We start from the raw sequence: 23,452 nt of genomic DNA, 5'->3' as shown, positions 1-23,452 counted from the left end.
ATAGGTATCTTTTTATTCATAACAGTCTTGACTTTAGAAAGACAAAAAATATGCAACTGTAATTTGTTCCAGCAGATGCAGAGAATTTAGTATCTCTTGCATTTGATTTAATTACATGAAATTACAGGTGCCTTGGTTCAGTTTTGTACTGCAATATGAATACTGTTAATAAAGGTTGAGATTGTAGTTGGAAAACATTTTTTTTTGAGTGATAATTTTTGAGCAAGTAAAATATGTAATAACCATCTCTCAATGTTGTGATTTCTGTTGTTGAATAGTGATGGACTGGTCATACTTGCAGCAGCATGGCATCCTGGAGATCGTCCATGTCTTGTCTACTACACTCTGATAACAGTAGAAGATAAAGGCTATCAGATGTCTGATGATGTTGTTGTGGAGGTCACACAGTATAATCCATCTTTTCAGGTGTGCTAATGGAGGTTCTGATACCGACTTAAGATTAAGTTCAGTGTCAGGTTTTTGTCTAAAGGAAAATCAGTTTCCCTTGGAAGTATGTATTTGTAATACTCTGAGGAAAATGTGTACTAGCATCTCTTAATGTTTAATACTAAATGTATGTAAAGTTTATGCTTTGCATTTCAAGTTAGAAGATAAAACCCTCAAAAATAAGTGTAATCTGATTTAATTTTTGTGCTGTCTTTGAAAGTTTCTACAGAGTGATTTTAATGTATGCTCTTGTAATCCATTTAGAACAGATCTCAAACTTTGAGATTCTTGTGGGACAAGGAATTACGAGGTCTGGTTTTTGGTCCTTGCTAGGCAGCTGGCTTGCTCAGAGGGGAGGACACATTGGTTGTGTGTGTCGTGTCACAGCACATTGTGCTGTGTCTTCTGGAAGCATAAACCTGGAGATTAGATTGCTTTGGTAAACTTCTTCCACTCTTCCCTCTCTTCCCATTGCCTGTAATGGCATCTTAAAGCTCAAAAGTGGAAGAAGAGTGTGAAAACTGTTGAATAATTGTTGTGTTTACTTATATCTCCATATGAAATTATCAAGAATATAATGCATATGGAAGGGGAAAAAAAACCCCAGCATCTAAAATTTTTGGGCAAAATAAAAGTGATTTTGTTTGGTTTTTTAGGTTGTAAGTTACATCCATACCTCATTGTTAAAAAGTAAAACAAGTTCAGGCAGCATGGATTCGCATTTAAAATTTTAAATATTTAAGGGATTGATTACATATGTGATATTGTTTGCATTCAACCCTTTCAGTCAGAAGATGAAGTGTTGTGCTGCCTGGTAGTCCCAGATTACTTCAGCCATGCTGCTTACCTTTACAAGGAAGATGAAGTGTTTGCTTGTTCCACTGGAACTGGCAGAATTTCATTACCACAGGAAAAAATCATATTTGGCATACAAGGTAACTTGCTGTGCAGGGAAGTCACATTTTTTTGGTACCTCTTAATTCAGTATTTTTACAGTATTTGGATATCTCAGAGAGCAGTGTCACATTTGTGTTCGCTTATTAAATGTTTCAAATTGGGAATGTCTCTTGAGTGTATGGAGACATGTTGATGTGACAGCCAGTCACATTGTTGCTCTACAGTGTTTCAAATGAAAATGAAGCAGATCCCTGTTCTTGGTGTAGGAAATCATGGGGGATTTTGCTTGTAGGGCTTTTTCCTTGGTTTTTTTCTTTCCTAACATTCACTGTGGGTTGATTTTTTTTTCCTTGAAGTTAACTCAGTGCCAGATGTGTCTAGCTGTGTCATCCTTGACCTTCGAAGGTGTTTTCAAGTACAACAGGAACGTCAGTCCTTATGTAGAATTTGAATTAACTGAATCTTGAATTTTTTTGTTTGTTTCTTCTCTTTTCTTCCTTTTTTTTTTTTTTAACACTTGCAGTATCTGGAAGTTGATATCTAGAGTAGCAAATAGTTCCACAATTTTTCTAAGTCAGGTGCAGTTATCAATTACTGTTGGTTGATTAATGACAAAAGTCAATAATTGTCTATTAAACTCTTACGCTTTAAATAAGGTGGTAACTATGTGCTTGTTTTTTTTCCCCCCTCTTTATTTTAGGAGATAGTATTTTAGGAGCAGGTTCCTGTAATAGCCTTCCTGTCTTCTTTGCCAAAAAAAGTGGACTTCTCGCTATCTTGTCCAGGGAAAATATTTCTGTGCTTCCTGAAGACCTTGAAGATGCTCTGTCCTCTTCTACTGCTGGACCAAGAAGTGAGGTAATGGTTATTTGCTTGCCTGGTTGAAAACAGGGTGCAAATAAAGTGTTTTATGTTACTTTTGAATTTTCACAATGGAAATCCTGGCTTGTTTGGGTTTTAAAGGTTTTTTTTTGGTTTTGGTTTTGTGTTTTTTTTTTTAATAGAGACTCAAACACTTGTAATTAAGGCAGTTTTCAAAACAAAAATATTTACATGTGCCAGTTGGCATAGTTTGTTTTTTTTTTCCTTTGTTTCACAGTTGAGGTTTCCATGAAATTTGCATTTTTAACTTGTAAGTGTGTTGCTGTCAATCACTAGGCCTAATGTAACCCTATAATCAGTTATTATTTACTGGTATTTTAGTGGAAGGCCTTTGTGTGATTGGGCTGATGAAACTGTTTTTCTTAACAAACTAGTTTCTAGTTAAGTTTGTCTGCAGTTAAACTTTTTTTGTGGCTGATAGTACTCAAGAATATCTTTTGAATCCTGTCAAAAATGGTGGGTTTGAATCTTCAAATAATTATCATTAAAATCAGATGGGCGGAGTAAGTTGGTGTAAGTTCCTTTGCAGATGGTGTGAATTTTGGTCAAACCTCTGTGTGACTTACATTGTAATGAATGTTAGAGGTTTATGTTTGACATACTAATCACAACTACTTCCAGGTGATAATTTAATTTTGAACCTGTGGCATTACTACTTAAAAAATTTGTTTTCATTTCATGAGGAAGATTATTATTTGTCTTGCAGCTGAAGTTTTTATTTTGCATTTTCAGAGTCCTGCATTTGATGCAACTGGTAGGCTAGAAGTTATAGCTCAAGAAGATAAAACCAAATTATTGAAAGCTGCTTTTCTACAGTACTGCAGGTAGAAATTGCACTTTGTTTTTGAGACTTTTTTTGCTGTTTTTGAAGGCACTCTGGTATTTGAGTAAGAGATTGTCTTGGTTAGGATACTCCTGTGCTAATTTAGCTGTAGCTTTTTTAATGCACACCTCTTTATTACAAAAGCTTGGGCTAGTGTAGATATGTGCTAGAAAGGAGCAGACTTCTGTAATCTCAATCACTTGTCACATGCTCTGTGTAAGTTTTATGGGTACATTTGTGCCAGTGAAGCAACTTTGCATTTTGACTTCTTTATTCTTTAGTAAGTGGTGTTTTGTTGAAAAAAACTTTTTTGTCCTCATTTTTATTTGCCTAGCTATTTTCAGTAATATTTTTGAATATACTTGTGGCCATGAAGATTAACTGGTATGGCAGACTTTGGGCAGGATGATTTTTTCTTTCAGATTGGTTGGTGTGGAAGAATGACTGTAAAAAAATACCCTGTTTCTCAAACTATCCTGATTAAAACAGTTGGAGTGTGGGGAGGCATGTGATGCTCCTGAAAGGTTTGATGTTGAGATGAGTGATGTAAACAAAGGAGGGAGAGGAGAAACAAGAAGAAGATAAACAGATCTGTAGGCTTAGATTGATTATATTTAGAGGGGACTGTTGTCAATATTTATTTATTTAAAAAACAAAGCAAACAACCCACACACCCTCTTAGGACTAATCTCCTTAAAGAGTCTTACAACTTGGAAAGAACAGGTTCAAGATAACAAGAAGGTAGGAGTGCTTTTGCCATAGAACTTAATGTGAGGTAAAAGATAATGAAGGGGATTAGGCAGAGAGAATAAAGGATACCAATACAAGATCTTTAAACAGGCGCAGAATTTAGACAAATTCTGCATGTGTTCAGAAGTGTCATTAAACAGAAGTGCTACTGAACATGGCTGGAATAGCTGTGGTCTGAGAGCACAGTTAACAGTTTATTGAGGATCTGTCCAGGGGGGATGGAAATTGAAGGAATTGGGAGGTAGTAAGGAAAACAGTATGAAACAGTATAAAAGTTGGAAGTTATTTCAATGAAAATCTGGGTTATATTTATGAAACTAGAAGAAAATAATATTTTTATGTATGTAGTAGTTATTCTGATTTTTTTTCCAGAAATAAATAGCCTGGTAAAATGAATGGAGCAGTATTCCACAGAACAGATGTAGCAGTGGCCTGTCCAATGGCCAGTGAGTTGATACAGACCAAATAATGGGAAGGTGGTGCGGCCACTGGAAGTGTAAAGTGTACCAGCTGTACAGTGAGCTCTGGCAGCTTTGTAGACCTAATGATCTTTAGAGGGGATAGGAAGTCCTATGGAAAGATCAAGTTGACCTTTCTGAGGGTACTTCATGATTGGAAGGAGCTAGTAGAGGCCCATGTAAATTCCTTAGAAACACATCCTGCTGGGTAGTAAAGATGGGACTTTCTTTTTTAAAAGAAGATTCAGTTTATTCCAGTTTTTTAAAAGTATCCTTTGCTTTAGTTTACCTTCCTTCAATTTCTGGATGCACTGCTGGGTTAGTTTTTTTTTTTTTAATTCGTAGACATCTTGGTCATTTAAGTGTTTGAACTGAAAGTTTCATGAAAAATATAAATAATTCCAGTGTTGGACTGACAATATCCCTTCTCAGTCAGAATACTATAATTTTTTAGTCACAAAATCAAATCCCTGGGTTTTGTGTATGTTGCATAATTCTTACATAGAAGTACCACTTCATACCTTGGAGGTCTCTGGTTGCTTCTTGCTCTTTTACTTACTCATATGAATAAGAGAGGATTCTTTGAAATTATAGGAAATAAAAATAATGCATTGTATTTGCTGAAGCATTTTCCTGAGAGCTTTTATGAACTCCCCCTCTATTGCCATTAGTAGAAGTGATTGAGAAAATTAGAAAATTTTAAAGCAAGCAATAGAAATTCAGTGACTTTACTAAGATACATCCAGGCTTAACTCTGTGTGATGAGTCTTTTCTCTTAAATAATAATAATAGAGGTAGTAAAAAAAAGTGTGCCTTGACTCCTGGTCTGTGCTTTTTTTATTTATAAGTTGTGCAGCCTTCTTGCTTTTAAAGAATTGGAGTACCTTTTATCTACAGTTAGTTTAGAGAGAGTTCAAAAAATTCTTGATGTATGTAATCTAAAGAACTTCACAAAAGGTGTATCAGAAAATCCTGTTAACTGAGGGGGATTTTTTTCTGTGATCCTGTTGGTTGATTTTATTTAGCATACTTTGTTTCATTTATTTCAGGAAAGATGTAGTCAACGCACAAAGCATGGTAGTTGAGCTCTTTCCAAGTAATGCAGATCTGGAGTCTGATGCTGAACTGGACAGAGCAGTGACTCAGATCAGTGTGGACTTAATGGATGATTACCCTGCCTCTGATCCAAGATGGGCTGAGTCTGTACCTGAAGGTAGATAAAATGTGTTAGTTTTTGAGCTTTTTGGTTTGTGGTTTTGTTTGTTTGGTTGGTTGCTTTGTTTTGTTGTTTGGGTTTTTTTTTGTTTGTTTGTTGTTGTTTTTTCTGAAGTAGTATCTATAACATTCTAGATAACATTATACTTTAAGCTTTGCAAAGAAGGCATAAGTGTCCCTTGCCCTCTATCACCACTAGATACATTTCCAGAAAGACTTAAAGATGCATCTTTTGATCTTACCAGATAAGCTTGCAGTCTGCTGTGATTAGTTCTTGACTTCGTGCAGTAAACACAAACAGCAAGGAAAACATATTTCTGAGGAGGGTCCTTGTGCAAGGATCAGATGGCATCACTTTAGTATTTCCACAATTCCTTGTGTAGTTTTGAATCATTTTCCAAAAAATAGATGTGTTAAGAGAAGGAGCTTATTTGTTCATTCTTAGCCCTGTTGTCAGTGTGACTGCACAGCTTCTGATCACCTTGGATCCTGGGTAGAGTGAGCTTGTATTCCTCTGGGGCACTGGTATTTATATCTGCCTGAAAGAGAACTAGAGAAATTGGTTTATGAGTATTTGTTGTGCATAAAGGATTAAAGCAGACATGTTTTCAGCAAGAAACTTCTTTGTTCATGCTTTGGTGTCTCTTACAAAAGTTTTAATTTGAAAGTAGCCTCAAACCTCTAGGCTGTAGTTGCCAGTTACAGAGTAGAGGCTTAATTTGAAAGTTCATGTAAATAGTTACAGATGGGTGATGTTTCCTGTTGTTGTTTGTGTGGCGCAGCTAGTTGGAAATTGTCAGGCATCACATCCTCGCTATTTTCTGAATCAACTTTATTTTTAATTTGGCAGCCTGTCTGTGCTTATTCCTGACTAAAGCCAGAAATGAAAATTGATAGCTTCTTGGAAATCATTTTGCTAAGTTTGCTTAGTGATAGCTCTTCCAAGTTTTTTGTCTTGATATTACAAGCACACTTAGTTTATACAAAAAAATCTGGATGCAGAGTCAATTAGATCTGAATGCTTGTTAACACTGTAGCTTCTAGTAGCTGTGGTCTAAGGCATAATAAATTTAGCAATAGCTAGTCCACCATGAGGATAAAAATATGAGTCTGGATCCTACTAAAACTAGAATATGCTCGTGAGCTGCTATTTTAGCAGCATAATGAATTGAATATTTCAGAATAGTACTGATCTAAAGATACTTTATTTCTTCTAAAAGCTTTTCTTCAGCCATTATAGACTTGAATTAGATTAAAAATAGCATAGTAAGCAGTATATAAATGTGTGTGCATATACTGTAAAAAGTACCAGTGTGGTACCACTAAAAAAATTGACAGATCAGTTTACCTCAGAGGCACAAAACATCCAGAAATTAAGATATCAAGTGCTCTGACCTAAGCTTTTACTTTTTTTAGAAGCAGCTGGTTTCAGCAACACATCTCTCATTCTTCTTCATCAGCTAGAGGATAAGACAAAAGCACACTCGTTCTTCATTGAGTTTCTTCATCAGGTAAGTCCTACTGTTCTTTGGTATCAGCACACACAGTTTATTACTTTGTCTTGATTCCTCTAGAACACCGTTTAAAGTGTATGGGGTGTTTTGTTTTGGTTTTTTAATAAAAGGTTGGTGTATTTGAGCGTCTGGGCAGTTTTCCAGTGCGAGGGATGCTGATGGCCACTCGACTGTTGCTCTGTGAGCACGCAGAGAAACTGGCAGCAGCTATTGTTCTCAAGAATCACCACTCCAGGCTGCCTGAACTGGTGAATGCTGCTATACAGATTGCATTGAACAAAAGGGAATGTGATGTTCCAGCAAGCCTTACCCCTGCTGATGTGTTCTTCAGGGAGGTAAGAAACACGTAATTCCTGAATTACTGTATAGCCTTGCACATAGTAAATGTTACAGTGCTTTGAAATGTACTTTGAAACTTTCCCCTGTGAAAACTGTAAAAATAAATTGAACTTTACACAACTACCCTTTAAATAGGGATAATGTGGTAGTATTTCCCTCACTTTGGTGTATGTACTTTTTTGTGCCTGCATCTGAAACTTGATTTCTGACAAATTTTATGTAGCCGAAGTAAAGTTACAATTTCCAGCTACCCAACATGGATAAGTAGTGAAAAGGAGAACTGAAATTCTCTGACACATAAGATGCATGCTAAATTATAATTTTTAAGGAATGAACGAATGAACTAAAGCTTATGAAGCTTTCCTGATAGGAGAGCTGCTTTGATGAGCTGTCCTGGATGGAATTACATTAGTTCAGTCGGTTATAATTTTTGTCCTCTCTAACATTAGTCAAGCTAAGTTAGTTCTCAGTTTATGCTGCGTTCCGGTCAAGTGCTCCGTTTTTATTTCTTTCTTCCTTCTTGAGAAGAACTATGCACAAAACATTTATTCTTAGGAAGTCTTTTACTGCAGAGAACAATAGTTGCTAAGGGAGAAAAATAAATATAAAAGGAAACAGAAATAATATTCTGCTATTTTAAAGCAGATATGTTATCCAGTATACTTTATGTGACAAAGATTCTTCTGCTAAATATTCCAGAAGATGATGGAGGAATATGCTTAATGGAAGTGTATGAAGTTGTCTTATCCTCAGAAATGAGGATTTTTTTTCTTTCAGATTTAAGTCCAGAAAGAAGGTATTTTTTGTAGTTTTAACATAAGCTTGTTATCTCATTATGCATTAGGGTAGTTGATACCTTTTAATATTTTTGGCTGTGTGGTTTATACTAAGGTACTTAATTTTTCTATACAGCTCTTAGCTTTCAGGTATCAGCTGATAGTGGACATGTTTGTGTTCAATGTAACTTTTCTTCCTGTCTTCAAGGTATCCCAGATAGATTCCATCTTTGAATGCTTATTAGAAGAGGAGGAGCAAATCCTGAAAGACATGCCTATTGAATCAATTGAGTGGGCCCAGATAGTTGTCAATGTGAACAACATCATTAAGGTACAGAACTGCCTTAACCAAGATGTTTGTGGGAGGGGAAGATAAACATTGAAGTGCACAGAACAAGTTGAGTGTGGCACATCCAAGTTACTGTCCTGTGAAGAAAAATGAATGTGCTTTTTACATGTCCAAATACAGCAGGAAGGAAAAGATATCCTTGGGTGGAATTACATTCCTTTTCTTCCTGAGCCACTGTTAAATATAATTTGAGAAGTTGCAGCTTTGTTGGAAGTTGCGAAGTCATGAATATGTAGCAAAGAGTGAAGAGCTTGTGTTTGAGCACAATTTGAGCACTGAGGTTTCTTGCTCAGTCAGTATGTCCCCTTCTGTCCAACTGAGAAAGGGGTGTAGAAAGAATGTGGGTATTGAAGGAACATTTCAGAATTACAAAAGACGGCATCTTTTGTGGTCTATGTATACTGAGGTAGACCTTAAAATACTGACATCCTTACCTTTCAACAGGATATGCTACAAGTTGCCTGTCAGTATCGTCAGTCTAGAGCCTCTTTATATAAAACAGGTGAACTTCCAGAAAGAGAACCTGAATATATTCCATGGACAGGTGAGAAATTACTATTACAAGTTCATAAGTTTCAGAACACATGAATTTCAGTCTGAATTTTAAACTTTCTGTTAAAAGCTGCTACAGGGTTGTCAGTGAGAGTAAGTGAAAATGAAGTTTTCATTTGGGGAATGAAATTGTTAATCAATGAACTCTTAGTTTGTCCAGTACTGGTGATGCTTTTTTTAAAACTTGCATTGCAAATTTGGCAATAAAACCAAAAATTTGGGAAAGAAAACTAGTTCTAGAATTTTTATAGATTTTTTAATGCATTGGTTCTGGTTGACAGATCTGTGGGGTACATAACATTAAAATAAATCATAAAATGTAATCCATAGCTGTTTTAAAAGGACTGATGATTCTGTGCTTGCAGAAATGTTGTTTTGTTTTGATGGTTTAATAGTGTGAAAAACTATCAGAACAAGTGTTCTCAGAAGCAAGCACTTTCCAATTGATTCTTAAGCTTCCTTGTAGCCTCTACATGTAAATCACGTTTGTTTAGTCCTTCTAAGACAGAAGTCTTGCAATCTGCATTCCTCCTCACAAAAGCAGGACCATGCAAACTCTTTTGATCTTGTGTTTTGATGACTATATCAAAATTTTTAAATCAGGTTAACAGAAGTTGCCTTTTCCTTGTGTGTATTCTCTTACTTTACTTAGAAATAGTGCAAGTAATTCTTTTCTTCTGGAAAAAGAGCTGATGTTGGTAGTTGGCAGCATAGAGGTGCATAGTTCAGGCTTTTAGCTTACCATGTCTTGGCCCAGTTTAATATGTAAAAGTAGATGGAAGTACTTGTTTATTGCTGGAGGTGGAGTGATGACGGTATTACTTTGATTTTTCAAAACAAAAACATTTATTGGCTTTTTTCCTTGTATCTTTTTTTAATTATCCATAGTAATGTTTTCCTAACGCTTTGCCGTAGATTGCTGTGGTGATTGGATTATTGCTTTAACGTTCCCTGTGTTGTTTCCCCAAGCCTCCAGTGGCCTCCGCGCGGCAATAACGCGTCAGCACGGTACCATCCTGAAGGTGGTGTATCCCCAGGTGGACAGCAACCTCCGCAGCGTCGTGGCTGAGCAGCTGGTGGCGCTCCTGGATTGCTTCCTGGATGGCTACGTTGCTCAGCTGAAGTCTGTGGATCGTCTGGCTGATCAGGAGCGGTACAGCAGCATAGAAATGGAATATGTCCAGAAAAGATCCGAGCTCTTGTCCCCTCTCCGTGAGTGCTCTCCGTGTTCTTCAATGCAAAGCTTAAGTGGTCCATTCGATGAGGAAATGGCATCTGTGTATGAATTCTGCTTGCTTTACACAGTTGCTTTCAAAGTACAAATGGCTGGTCTATGACTTAATGAGATAATTAAAAAATAAAAGCAGATTACAAGTTAGCATCCAGGACTGCGCTCCATGTGTGTAACCTCTTGTTAGATGCCTGGGTGCTTGAATTTTTGTCTGCTGCTAACTTGTTGCATTTTTCTGGCAGTTTTTTATTGTGTGCTGCCTGGGTGAAAGTAGCCTGTAAATGGATTCTAAATGTTTATATTGTTGCAAGCTGAGATAAACCTATATCCCTGAAAGCTAGCTTGGTGTTTATCAGTGATTAGTTACTTTTTGAAGCCAAATTATTTAATAATCCTACCCATTGTTTAACGTGTTGGATGTGGTCGAGTCCTGAATCAGTAACCTATAGAAAAGCTCCCTTTTAAAATGGAAATAAGTTGGTGTAAATGCATTTTAGTAACTTGGAAAAGTTTAAATATTTTTGACTGAAGTAAATTATATAAATAGAACAATATAATGATAATTTTTGAGCATTCTTAGAAAAAGCTTCGTAAAATTATCATTGCCCACATTCATGGGCTCTGTTAGCTTATAAATACCTTTTATATCATTATGTTCAATCTAAGGTTCATATTTCTTTACAAACAGAACTAAGTCTTCTGCTGACTCTTACATATTTAACTGAACGAAAAGGAAAATTCTAAGTAGTTTCTCTTCAATGCAAGCCCAATTATCCTTATTTGTTGTGTTCTTTTTCAAAAGCCTATGGCTGCTGCTTTTTTCTTTGTGTATTTAAGTGGCTGTTATTGTAGATGTTAAGTCATGGGTAGAATTACCTCCCCCAGTGCAAATAGCAGATGATGCTAACTTCCAGAGAAAATAGAAGACACGATGCCATTTAGTATTCCCTTTCTCCTTCTTGTGCTGTGGGACAGAGATGGTATGTCTGTGAGTGTGCGTGTGCAGGGGAGATTTATGCAGGAGGGGAATGTTCCTTTGGGAATGTGTGAGTGTCTCCTCGATGGCAACATTTGAAACTTGTTTTCATTTTTCTGGTCTCAGACAAAGGTGAGCTTGTTTGATAAAACTTCTTCTTCTTGGTTATTTAGTTTCACTGGGACAGTACCAGTTGGCAGCTGCTTTAGCAGAGAAGTACTGCGACTTTGATATCCTGGTGCAAATTTGTGAACAGACAGACAACCAGGCCAGGTTACAACGCTACATGACTCAGTTTGCAGATCAGGCAAGTCTATTCTGTTTCCTTTAGGTAGTGTTTTATAATAAGTTTTTATCTGAAATGTTGCAAAATTTACTGTTTCTTTCTGGTGTTTCTTTTCCTGTTTTTTTTAATGCTTATGTAATTATGTATGCATACAGGGGTAATGTGGAAAATTTAAGTCAATATTCACTGTAAAATATTCAACGGAGTATTTTACACTGGGAAGGTAAAGCTAGCCAGCAGAAATGAAGGTACTGCCTGTATGGGCAGTGCCTTTTCACGGCACCTTTTTGGGCCCCAGACATGTTTTCTCACTCTTAGCATTTTGTGATTTCTTCACTCAGGTGCTGTTTCATTACACTGTTGTTTTGTTAAACTAACGTAATATAAAATGGAGGATAATTTCCAAAAGAGATGAAATTGTTAAATATATAAGCAGAAAAGTAATTAATGTGTTAATATAAAAGTAGTTAGGAGAGTAGGAAGGTAGGGCTGTTGCTTTGGGATTTTTTGCATTATCATGCTACATATTTGTTGGACAGTTTTTCCACTGTCTGATAAAATCTAGTGTAAGAATTAAGTGTTCTGAAATATTAGAACGCTTAAGGTAAAGGTGGTAGAGATTACTCAAAATGTGTGGGACTGGAACAAAAAGGTGTTAATTTGAGAATTGGTGAGATGAGTTTGTTTAGCTTTACACAACTATTGGGGAAAGAGAAATCCTGCAGTCTACACATTTCCTAGTAAAGAGAGTACATAAATGTTGTTTAAATAACAAAAACCAGAAGTATCAGTAATAGACAGAAATTATAGCAAACTTGTAAAATAGTGCATCTTAAAATACTCAGCCTGACTGTCAAAGGGGATAAATTACCTTTATTTTTCCCCTCTTCATATGCTTTATTTTAAAGGAGAAATGTAAAACTTCTGAAAAGAAGTTACTGTGGCAAATATAGAGCTGAATAGCTAAGTCTAATGGACTATAAGACTGGTGGCCTCTTCAGACTTAATTTTTAAATTGTTAATGCAATTAAAATTTAGCATGATTCTAATATTGTCCTGAAAAGACTAAATTAAATCTTGAGCAGAAATCCTGATTAGTTATTTCACATTCAAGTTTTTGAGGATAAAATAGGATGATTTTTCTTTTTAAAAAAGTGAGGTTTTATTAAACAATGCCTGAGAGAAAGAAGGTTGCAGGTTAACTTTTAGGTAGGAGGGAATGTTTGAAAAACAGTGACAGCTGAAGTAAACTTGTTTATGAAAGAAAATAGTGAACATGGAGTTTTGAAGGGGGCAAAGAAACAGGTCTGAAAATGAGACAAGAAGAATTGTGATTCCTGTTCTTGTGTATTAATGTGAATAATTTGCTTTTGGCACTTCCATCACTTAAATTGAAGGATTCTGTGTTGATCAGCATCTGTTGCAGAGAGCTCATGAATGCTTTAAATACCTGTCAGGACTCTTATGGGAATTTTTATCAACACTGTAATTTCTGTTGTGTGTGTGTGTCTGGCTTTATCAAGCAGGTTCTTACTATTTTCTTACTAATTGTATTTTATAAATACAATTAGTATTTATAAATACTAATTGTATTAGTATTTATAAATACAGTTATTATTTATAAATACACTTAGAAGGCAAGCCAGATAGTGTAATGTAACTTGTAGAATTTGTTCATATTTCTGTTATATATAGAACTTTTCAGATTTCCTGTTCCGCTGGTATCTGGAAAAAGGAAAGCGAGGAAAGCTGTTATCTCAACCTATTGCTCAGCATGGACAGCTGGCCAGTTTCTTGCAAGCACATGAACATCTGAGCTGGTTACATGACATCAATAGCCAGGATTTGCAAAAGGTAGGGTTTGTTAAATACGGCCAAATGGAAATGCCGCGTGTTGAACAGGTCAGGTGCATATTCAAGTAGGTAATTTACCGAGTTATGACTCTTCCAAATCAAAAGACAGCTTATCCAGTTGGGTTAGGGGAAAGATGGCAAATAATTAATTTGGCACTTCAGGACCACCAAAAGCCTCCCTTCAGGCACTGTCTGGTATTTCATGTAAGCCACTGCACCATGTAATGGAAATTAGGGCTGGGCTGCTTTTCATTCCTGGCTAGTACTTTTTACTGAGGAAGTTTGGTTTGGCTACACAGTCATGACTTTGATGGAGTTGGGGATTTATAGTGAGTATCAATAGCATTATAATATTATCCAGCCAGGGAAAAACTGAAACTTCTCTTTCAAGACTAGCATCTTAAAGCTAAGGAATTTGGAGTTATCATGAAAGTAAAAAAGCCATTGGTAATTTTAATCACTTACATCCATAGATTAAAGTATTTTTAATAGGAGATGTGCATGTGGATAGATTAATGTGACATTGTTTTTAAACACGATCATTTGTTGCCTTCTGGGCTTTTCAGTTGCGTCCCCTCTTCTTGCTTCTCAGTCTTTCCATTGCTCTGCTAGACTTAAAAATGCATTTCATTTAACAGTTAAAAGTATTTCAAATAAAAAATGGCTTCTTTCAATCCATATGCACATTTGTTAAGCATGGAAGCCATGGAAACATTTATTCTCCTGCAAATTATAGGTTCATAATGCCATATCCCTCTTATACAAACAAAAACATCTCACACACAACCCCAACCAAAACAAATTAAAACCACTCTGAGAATAATGTAATACTCTATTTGTGTCAACTGAGGTTTTCTATGTCATGGCAAAGCACTTTGAAAAGCAGGTAAGGAGTCTAAAATATACATTTAATTCTGTGTAGATAGTTTATTTCTGAGTAAGTGCTCAGAAACTGTTCCTTTGTCTGATAAACAAATTCTTGCCTCTGTATTTGGTTACTGCAGAAGTTATACACAACTCTGGTTTTTCAAATTCTTAAATTAACAAGCAAAACAATCTACATGAAGTGTCCTGTCAAAACATATTTGTCTGGCTTTTATTGCAAAGTATTTAATTAGATCCCAAAGATACAATGTGTGAAGTTTCAGTTTATCCTCTGAGAATGTGGTAGGTTTTTTTTATTAGCAATGTAAAGATTTTTAAACATTTTGTTGAAAGAGAGAGCGTCTTCTTGAAGAGTGTGATGCAGAGTTTCACTGTGCAAATTGTACAACTTTTAAAACTAAGGGTTATAGTATTACAAACAATAAATAGCTGTGAGACTTATGTTCAGATAAAATTCTTGTCTATTAACCTTCTGATCCTAATTTACAAAACTGATTTCTAACATCTTTATTAATTTTAGGCACACAGAACATTGCAGACTTTAGCAAATATGGAGACACGATATTTTACAAAGAAGAAAACACTTCTTGGCTTGAGCAAATTAGCTGCACTAGCATCAGACTTGTCGGAAGACATACTACAAGAGAAAATAGAAGGTAAGAGATAAAAACAGGGCAAAGTGAAGAAAGGACTTACTGAATTACTGAATTAGAATCCCATTAATTTTGGAGATTGTTGATTTTTTTACATTGAGGTTGCTGACTTAGTGTGGTAAGGATAAATGGGCTGATGATTTTGCTCATTTTAAGAAGCACAAAGACGGCAGCATGAGGCACTAACCTCAGTGTTCACTTTTATATGTGAGTTAGGACTATGAGCATGGCAAATCTGTACCTTTCCACTTTTTCTACTAACATGTATAATATTGGCAAAAATAACAAGCTGCACCTGTACTTTGAGAAGTCGCTGAAAGTGCTCAACATTTACACTGAATCTATTTTAATGAATCTGCATTTTATATTTCAGATGCAAGGTAAAAATTAATTAATTTCTTAGAGCCCATTTATAGAATGGCTTTCAGTTTTGTATTCTTCTCAAGTCCTGAGGCTTTTAGGCTGTACAAGGAAATCCTGTAACTGTGTTGTAGTGCAGTAATGCAATTGCAGATATATACAGTTGTGATCAAGAAGTGCTTTCTCAGGGTTTTGCTCTCTGTATCGAGGAAGGTTACCATGACAGTGTTTCGCTGTACTCTTTCTGAAATTATGTGAGCAGGAGAAGTACAAATATCTATCCTGCTTCATTACCAAATGCAATGGTTCCACTGCTCTGCCATTCTTACCCCTTTGGAAAATACTGTTTTTGCAGCACGTGCTGTGAGTTTGAGAAAAAGCAATTTTGCATTACTGGTTGAAGGATTCTGGCCACCAGGGGGAAGCTTTGGAGTATGACTCAGGGTTGCTGCTCAAGCTTACTTCTGTTTATCTGCGTATTTTTCCATCTATGTAATGAATAGTTCTTAAAAAATCTTGTTGAAAAAGCCTGGTAATAATTAGGTTAACTAAGTAGGCTTTACAAATTATTTTTTAATTCATAATAATAATGTATTATCTGCCTTTTCAATTGTATAGCACTGCATGAAATCTTGAAGTTTAAATCAGGTTTTTTATCAGTGTGAAAATGCCTATTCTGATGTGAAGAATCTCACCTTTAAATAGGAAAATTTAAAATTAGAAATGAGATAATTAAAGCTTTATTTTAGTGGACTAGAGGACTCTCAAAATTTGTTCTGGACTGCATTCTGCTACACATTTCTGTGTGGCACATGATGTAGTTGTTAAAACTTAAACTCTTTGTGTATCACTTTTCTATTGATGAAGAAGACTTAATTATTTCTGCCACAGTTTGCTTATTCTTCTAAACAGCTAAAATGCTCCAAGAATTATTTGCCTGTTCTAACATGCAAAGCTTTCTAAGTGGAAGTTGGTGGGAAGGGCAGGGTTCGTATAGTGTGGTTGGTATTATTCCCTTTTGGATATCTCAGACTCAAGTTTCTCATCCTAAAGCAGCTCATACTGGCAAGTATAAAACAGTCAAAAATTGAACAGTTCATGAGATGGAACATGTCCATGGCACAGCTCCCTCAAGTTGCAACAAACTCATTTTCCTGTGCAGTGCAACAGCTTCCATCCAATCCTCTGTATTCATTTTGAAGTTTTAGGGCAAAACTAGAGTTATGCATTTTCATTACACTGGGAACATGAGTGGAAAGTAAGAACTAGTTCCCTGGGAGGGCAGTATTGAAGTGGAAGTATTTCTGTGCTTTGGGAACATGGATGAGAGTCCAAAGAGAATGCTTCATAACAAGCGCTTGTAAGCTTGAATAATATTGTGGCTTGACAGTTGTTGTTGTGCCACAAAATTTATTATTATATTTTGGTAACATGAAACATTCATTTCCTTAAATGACTGCAAGAAATATCAGAGCAGGAGCGCTTTTTGTTACATCAGGAGACACTTCCCGAACAACTCCTGGCAGAGAAGCAGTTGAACCTCAACGATATGCCAGTGCTGTCTGCATCTCAGCTCATTGATGTAAGTGTCCCATGTTTTCTTCATTGCACAGGTAAACTTCCAGTATGTTTTCTGCCCCTTTGTGATAAAATAAATGGGAAGGTCACAGCTGCCTTTATCCCTTATATGACTTGCTAAGCACCTAAAGATATGATGTATGAATTAGTTTAACTTCACTTAGTTTCTGCCACCAAACATCAGAATGATGGGTTTAGTCCTTGTTTTTTCTGTTGAACATGTGCTTTGGAGTGCTGTTATGAGAAAAAGCAAAACAGATCACTGCCAGAAGTTGATTTACTGGTCTAAACCAGTTTTTGTATGTGAGACACTTCTTACCTTCCTTTACAATCTTGATAGAGCAGAACTTGGTAGGGCAGAAGGAACAAACAATTCTACCTTAGTGGAGAAGGATGCTGCAAGATAGAAAAAGGAAGTACTAGAAGCCAGAAGAGACTTTTGGTCACCTGTTGCAAAGAGGCGCAGGAAGTCTTTCTACTTTTGTTTTCTTTTACAAAAATCCAACCTGTAATGAAACAAAAATTAGAACTGTTCCATACTGGGTTAAGTAATTGTGCTGACTCCTTTTTCACACTCCTTTCTGGGATCAGCCAGGAACCAGTAGCCTTACTGATTCTGCCTTGTTTGCCACATTTTTTTATCATCCAGTGATAGTAAAAAATACTGGATTTTTTACCAGTTTTTAAAATACTGGTGCTCCACGAATAACAGCAATACATTGAAAAAGAAGTCACTTATATCTGGGAGCCAATATTTTTGTATTTTTCTGTAATCCTGTGGAAAATCAAAAGCTAGCATATAAACAAGCATGCTTGTTTACATTCTCACAATTTTCTTAGAACTGTGCTAATAGCAGATTGTGAAGTCCTTACCTGTATCTTTAAGTAAGGCTATCTGTGGGATAGGGAAGGGTAGGAAGTGTCAGTCAGGACTTGGCAAGTGCTGGCACCGCAAGTTTTCCTTCTGAATTTTCTCTTATTGTCAAACTAGTGTTAATACTTGCTACTTGCAATGCAGAAATGAAACAGAGAAAGTGTAAATTAAAAGAGTGTTAATGTTAATTTTTCTTTGAAGTACTAATTTATAGTTGAGTGATATGAAATATGGAGGGGAACTTGTTGTTTTTAAGAGGTGAAAGGCAACACATGTGCTGAAGTACTGCTTTGAGCTTAATTACGAAAATAATTCAGAGCTTATTTGTGGAGCTGAGCTCTGGCTACAGTAGTCCAGGAATGTTACAGCCTTAAATGGCACTTAAATTTGAAACCCAGCAGCCTTGTATCCAGTATCATTTGTCCACAGACCATTGTCACGTAGGTGGAATGCTGTTCTAAAACCTTAAGTATATTCCTTACTATAAAAATACTAGCAGTTGAATCAAGACATATTTTCATAAGAAGGTCATGTAAGTAGAAAATATGTGGTGGTCTTCCCACAGTGGGTTGTCCCTGATACCAGTTACGTTAGTTTGTAGGCTAAAAATAATTCTCCTCATTAATCTCTGATTTCATAGTTGTTCATATGTGATGAGAACAGAAGAGCCAATGAATATGACTTCAAGAAAGCACTTGATCTGCTGGAATATATTGATGAGGTAGGAAAACTTTTTGAAGGATTTATAACCTAGAGACTTTTTTATTATTATTTAAGCTAGGTTGGTGCATCTGTAGTTAATTAACATATTAGTTTATGGTAAGTAAAGCAACCCCTGGTGTGTTTTTCTCCTTTTTAAGTCACTGGAGACATAATGCCAAACGTAGTTTAGATAATTTAAGAAAAATTACATTCTTCATTTTCACTTCCCATTTATAGTCTATAGTTTCTTTTTAGAGCCTTGCTTCCCTACAGGCTGTCTCCAAACAGGACAAAGATCAACTGGTTTTAGTAGTTCAGTTCTTGTGTCTTCCCTCTTGACAGTTTCACTGATTGTCCTGAGGTAATGTGGGATAGTCACCACTTTCTAACATGTAAATAGCTTTGAACCACAGATTTGCCATCCGCTTTTTTCCAATTGTATTTTTTTTATCTCAATAAAATAAAATGTTACTCTAAACCCATGCAATTGCAAATTTTTTTTCCCACAGATATTAACATTTCTAACAACTTGTGTAGAACCATTCAGCACAAATTGGAGATGGTGGTTTCTGTGCAATGAAGAAACTGCCCTTTTCAAATAAAATGTGTATCTGTGAAAACATTTACTAATGTATTCATATAACATGTCTTAATTCTGGAAAAGCTAACTAAGACGCACTAGTGTCCACGTTAAGAGCTTTGACTCCATCATTGAGCACAGGGTAAAATCAAATTTGCCTAGAATACAATGTTTTACAAATTGTTATTTTTGTGCCCTTTTACAAGCTGTGTTAGTTGATTGTCAGCAGTCAAGTGGTGCTGTAGAAAGTCTGAATCCATGATTTCATATGGAAACAAACGGTGTTTGGTGTTTCAACAGTCCAAGCAGATCATCTGTTAAAACAGCATATGTTAAAAATTGTGTTTGGTGATTGAAGAATCTAATTCATTGGTGCAATCTGCATGACAGTGTGATTATTTCTTTGTAAAAAACCCTAGAATTTTAATATGACTGTCTTTTCTCTTTATATGAATTGAAGGAAGAAGAAGTGGATGTAAATGATCTTAAACTTAAAATTCTCTGTAAGGCTCTCCAAAGAGATGGGTAAGTATACATATAAGTTACTGAGACACAGCTTTTCCAGAATTATATTTTAGTGTACTATTCTCTAATTCACCAAAAATACTTAATTTCGCAGGATAAGGTTAGTAAAGTATAATGTGTCTGATCAGAATATGTATTCTTATTTGTTAAGTGAAACCATAGCAAAAATAAATCTGCAGTATTCTGTTGTTTATCTCACTGGCAACGTACTGTGCAGTCCTGGCACTTGATGCAGAAATGAACCCATGCAGCTTTTGTTCTTGAACCCTTTCCTGAGGTAAAAGAAGTTCAATGCTGAACCTTTTTAAACTTTTTTTTTTTCCTTTGAAGCATCTCAAGTAGAAGTTTTTAAATAAGATTACAGGCAGAGGTCTTTTCTGAAAGGTTTTATTTCACTTGGATTTTGCTGTTGAACCACACTGGTAATTTCATTACCTTTTTGAGTTAAAACTGCATTTTTGGCTCTAAGAGATCAAAGCCTTACCAGTACTTAGAAGAGCCACTCTTGTGGGTGTTCAAAACCAAATACAGGCAGAATCCAGTTGGTCACAGGGATCTTCTCATCAAACAGTGGTACTATTCTTTCCCAGGTTAAATAACACAAATGGCATTTCCTCCCTTTCCTTTCCAACTCTCAGAAGCCTTCCGACTTTCCTAACTCCAACCTATGTTCCAAGAGGAAGCTAAGGAAGAAAAGATGGGGAGAGAATGCATTCCAAATGCACTGTGCCATTTGTGATTAAAATGGAAATAAGCAGCATTTGGATTCACACTTATGCATAGAATAGAGTCCAAATGGCAGTGGTGTCTAGGAAATAATTCCTAATTGCATGGATAAGTTATGTCCATATATAACAAATCATAAGCAGAGAGAGGTTCACACCATTCCAAGTGTTTTCCCTTCCTGTAATTTTAAAGACAGAAGAACTCAGAGCTCCTGCATGGCACCAGTCCATTTTTTGGTTTATGATCTATCCACCCTGGACAAGCACGGGGTTTTGAGTGTGGTATTTTAACAGTTCAAACATGTACAAATGTGACAAGATTTTGGCCACTCTGGCAGCTAACCAGAGGCAATTTGAGATGCAGACTTTACACTGAATAGTGGGTAGAAAACTTGATGTCCCATCTGAGTTTCCAGTCCAGCGGAGCTCACAAAGGCTTACAGAGAGGTGGTGTTAACTTTCACCTGTGTGCAAAAGTAAACATTCGAGATGTGACAGTGCCTACTTTTGAGGATGGCCTGTGGTTTCTAACTTGAGGGCTACAGATGGTGAGAAGGTTTCTTGCGTAGGATGGAGAGCCTTGCTGAGTGTGCTCCTGATGCTCTGCTTGTGTCCTCACTATCCTCCTCTGTGCCCAAGGGGAGAAAATCCCCCTTCCCTCCCTCCTTTCCTCACATTCTTCCCAGTGGAATTAAAGATGTAATCCTAGACATTTAGGAGCTGAAGAGACATCGAGGGAAAAGCCAGTGAAGTACAGAGGATTTGTCAATAATAGCTTCTGGATCCAGGTTCAGATCTGTTACAAGCACATCCCACAGGCCTGTGGTGGTTTAGGGAGTGATATGAGAACCAGTTTTGTCTGACAGCTTAGCACATGGGACAGGAAATTTTAACAACTGAAAGGTTAGAATCACAGCAGAACAAGTTAGGTTGGTGTTGAATTTAAACTGGAGCATATAAAGCTCTGCAAGGATGAAAAATTGTCATTTAAAACAATCTTCCTCGTAGAAAAATCTGTTTGGGATTTTTTTTTATCACAGATGAAACTGGTGTTGATGAGTCTTTATCTTTAATCACAGAGCAGATAAACTATTTGTTTTGTGATTGTGTGTGTTGTTACAGGCCTGCAACTTAGATATTGCAATTTTTTCCTCATTTCTTTTCTCAGTGCTTGATATTTGTTTTGTTTTGATTTTTTCACATTAGAGAATTGCTTCTCTTGTTTTTTTCTACCAAACTTTCATCACCTCAATTGTAAAGTGTAATTACCGAGAATAGGTAGTTCTTACCTCAATGAATAATACTTTTATATTATCAAAGAAATAATGTTGTTTGCGTGGGATTTTTAATGGTTTAAAAATGGGAAGCATTTCTGTCCTCCTCCTAACTAGATTACATTATAGTAGAGTAGTTTTGTTCCAGTTTTCCTGGAGTAATGACTAATTGACACAAGGTAGAAAAAAAACTCTGGCTTTGAACTATAAACAAGCACATAATGCTTCCATATGGACGTGTATTAATCACCTTTGATAATTTATCTAATTTTCCTGTAATTTGTTTTTTTTTCTCTTGTTACTGTTCCTATTATTTTGTCTGTGTAATTCTTTCCCAAAATTATTCTTTGACTTGCAGATGGTCCTGTTCAGATGGTAGAGATGATCCAATTGAAGCGTCTAAAGATAGTATATTTGTGAAAATACTGCAAAAGCTGTTGAAAGAAGGTAAAGTGTACTTAAATATAATTGAATGAAATTGTTGTTTCAAAAGCTGCTTAAGATCAATGTGTAAAAAGTAGCATTATTAAATTCTCAGAGTAATAAAAAATTCATTCCACTAGGCAGTTAAAATCATTTGGAGCTAATTCCATCTGTAAACTGTTCAGGGAGATAAGAGATGAACAGATTTCTTGGTGGTAATCTGAGTATCATTATTTGCTCAGTAGAACACTCAGTAGATTTTTAGCAGTTGCTTACTGTACAGTAAAGTAGGTCTTCTGGGGGTAAATATATCTTCTGTAAGATATAGGATAGTAACTAATTGACTGTCACACAGTAGAACTTAATCTATTTTAGCCAATTTTTTTTATTTTGTTTTTTCTCTCTAAAAGCTAAAGCAAAAAAAATATATACCTCCCATTCTCCACTTAAAGCTGACTATAGGAAGTTATGGACATGGAATTTACAGATGGAGGAGGGAGGGAGAAAAAGGAAGCAACTGGGAGTCAAAGCCTGTTTCAAATATTACTGCATAGAAACTTTTTGCAGAACACGAAAGGCTTCATGTAAAAAAGACAAAACTTAAGTACTTCAGAAAAGTTCCAATTTTGTGTGTACAATCCTGTCAATTCCCTTGCATTTTTAAGACTTGCAGACCCTATGCTGGAACTGTTGCAACTGATATATAGTTATTGTATGACTGAGCTTTCTTTTCTCTTGCCTTTCTTTTATTTATTATTTATTTATTTTGATGAAGTGCTATGTAAAGACTTGAATTTTAGGTTTAATCATTGAATTACTAGACTCTGGATTAAAAAAAAAAAAACTCTGTTTTACAGGCTATTTAAGCTTTATTGTATTTCTTGACATGTGTAATAGAATCAGAGCTTTCCAGTTCCAAAAGAGTAATTTAGCTGTGAGGTAGGCAGGGTGTTTACTTAAAAATGATATTAACTGCTAATGCAAAGTACTTTGATCAGTGTTGTAATAAATGCTTTTGTTTTGTAGGAGTTCAGTTAAGTGAGTATTTACCAGAGGTGAAGGACTTGCTTCAAGCAAATGAACTCGGCAACTTGAAATACAACTCTTACTTTGAATTTGTGTTAAAAGCAAACTATGAACTCTATGTTCAGGGACAAGCATGATTCTCACTGGGATTTTAAAATATTTTTTCTAAAGAACTTTTGAATTCATATTTGCTTTTTTATATTCTGTTTGGTTTTTTGCTAAAGCCTTGTGATAAAGTCTGTATGAGTAGTATACTTGGTCTTAAATGTATAGACATTGATGCTTTAGTCAGGGGACGCAGAATTGTGTTTTCAGGTGAAATAAAAATAAAGTTTTCATTTTCAGTGCCTTTCATAAACTTGCTGTTTTGTTCTGTATCTTGGTTAGAACCTGTCCTGTCTGAGACTCAGGGATACACAGATACACAGGGTGAAACACAGGGACCCACTGCAGAGGGTGGGAAACTTGTGTTGTCACTGCTGGGGCTGTGATTTTCAG

At 35.9% G+C, this 23,452-nt stretch overlaps 1 protein-coding gene across 1 annotated transcript; it reads left to right on the top strand.

Moving 5' to 3' along the window:
* The first annotated feature begins 279 nt into the window (after positions 1-279).
* Positions 280-23,308, top strand: LOC121334732 (nuclear pore complex protein Nup133-like). The gene is made up of 18 exons (XM_041402125.1): positions 280-426; positions 1,235-1,382; positions 2,045-2,202; positions 2,959-3,050; positions 5,307-5,470; positions 6,889-6,983; positions 7,097-7,321; positions 8,310-8,432; positions 8,895-8,994; positions 9,972-10,214; positions 11,383-11,516; positions 13,191-13,349; positions 14,755-14,890; positions 16,711-16,829; positions 18,340-18,420; positions 19,442-19,506; positions 21,864-21,952; positions 22,955-23,308. Exons 1-18 carry the CDS (start codon positions 376-378, stop codon positions 23,089-23,091), a joined length of 2,319 nt encoding a protein of 772 aa, XP_041258059.1. The 5' UTR covers positions 280-375; the 3' UTR covers positions 23,092-23,308.
* Positions 23,309-23,452: the final 144 nt, after the last annotated feature.

The sequence above is a fragment of the Onychostruthus taczanowskii genome, unplaced genomic scaffold, assembly GCF_017590055.1.
Source record: "Onychostruthus taczanowskii isolate IOZ18803 unplaced genomic scaffold, ASM1759005v1 scaffold193, whole genome shotgun sequence".
Taxonomy (NCBI): domain Eukaryota; kingdom Metazoa; phylum Chordata; class Aves; order Passeriformes; family Passeridae; genus Onychostruthus; species Onychostruthus taczanowskii.
This window is presented reverse-complemented; position numbering and strand designations above follow the sequence as displayed.

What these genes read in the sequence shown, in the direction of transcription:
- LOC121334732 (XM_041402125.1), top strand. Translation starts at nt 376, where the DNA reads ATGTCTGATGATGTTGTTGTGGAGGTCACACAGTATAATCCATCTTTT. An exon ending in TCATTGAGTTTCTTCATCAG is followed by an intron (nt 6,984 to 7,096) that starts GTAAGTCCTACT and finishes TTTTAATAAAAG; the next exon opens with GTTGGTGTATTTGAGCGTCT. An exon ending in AAGGCTCTCCAAAGAGATGG is followed by an intron (nt 19,507 to 21,863) that starts GTAAGTATACAT and finishes TTTGACTTGCAG; the next exon opens with ATGGTCCTGTTCAGATGGTA.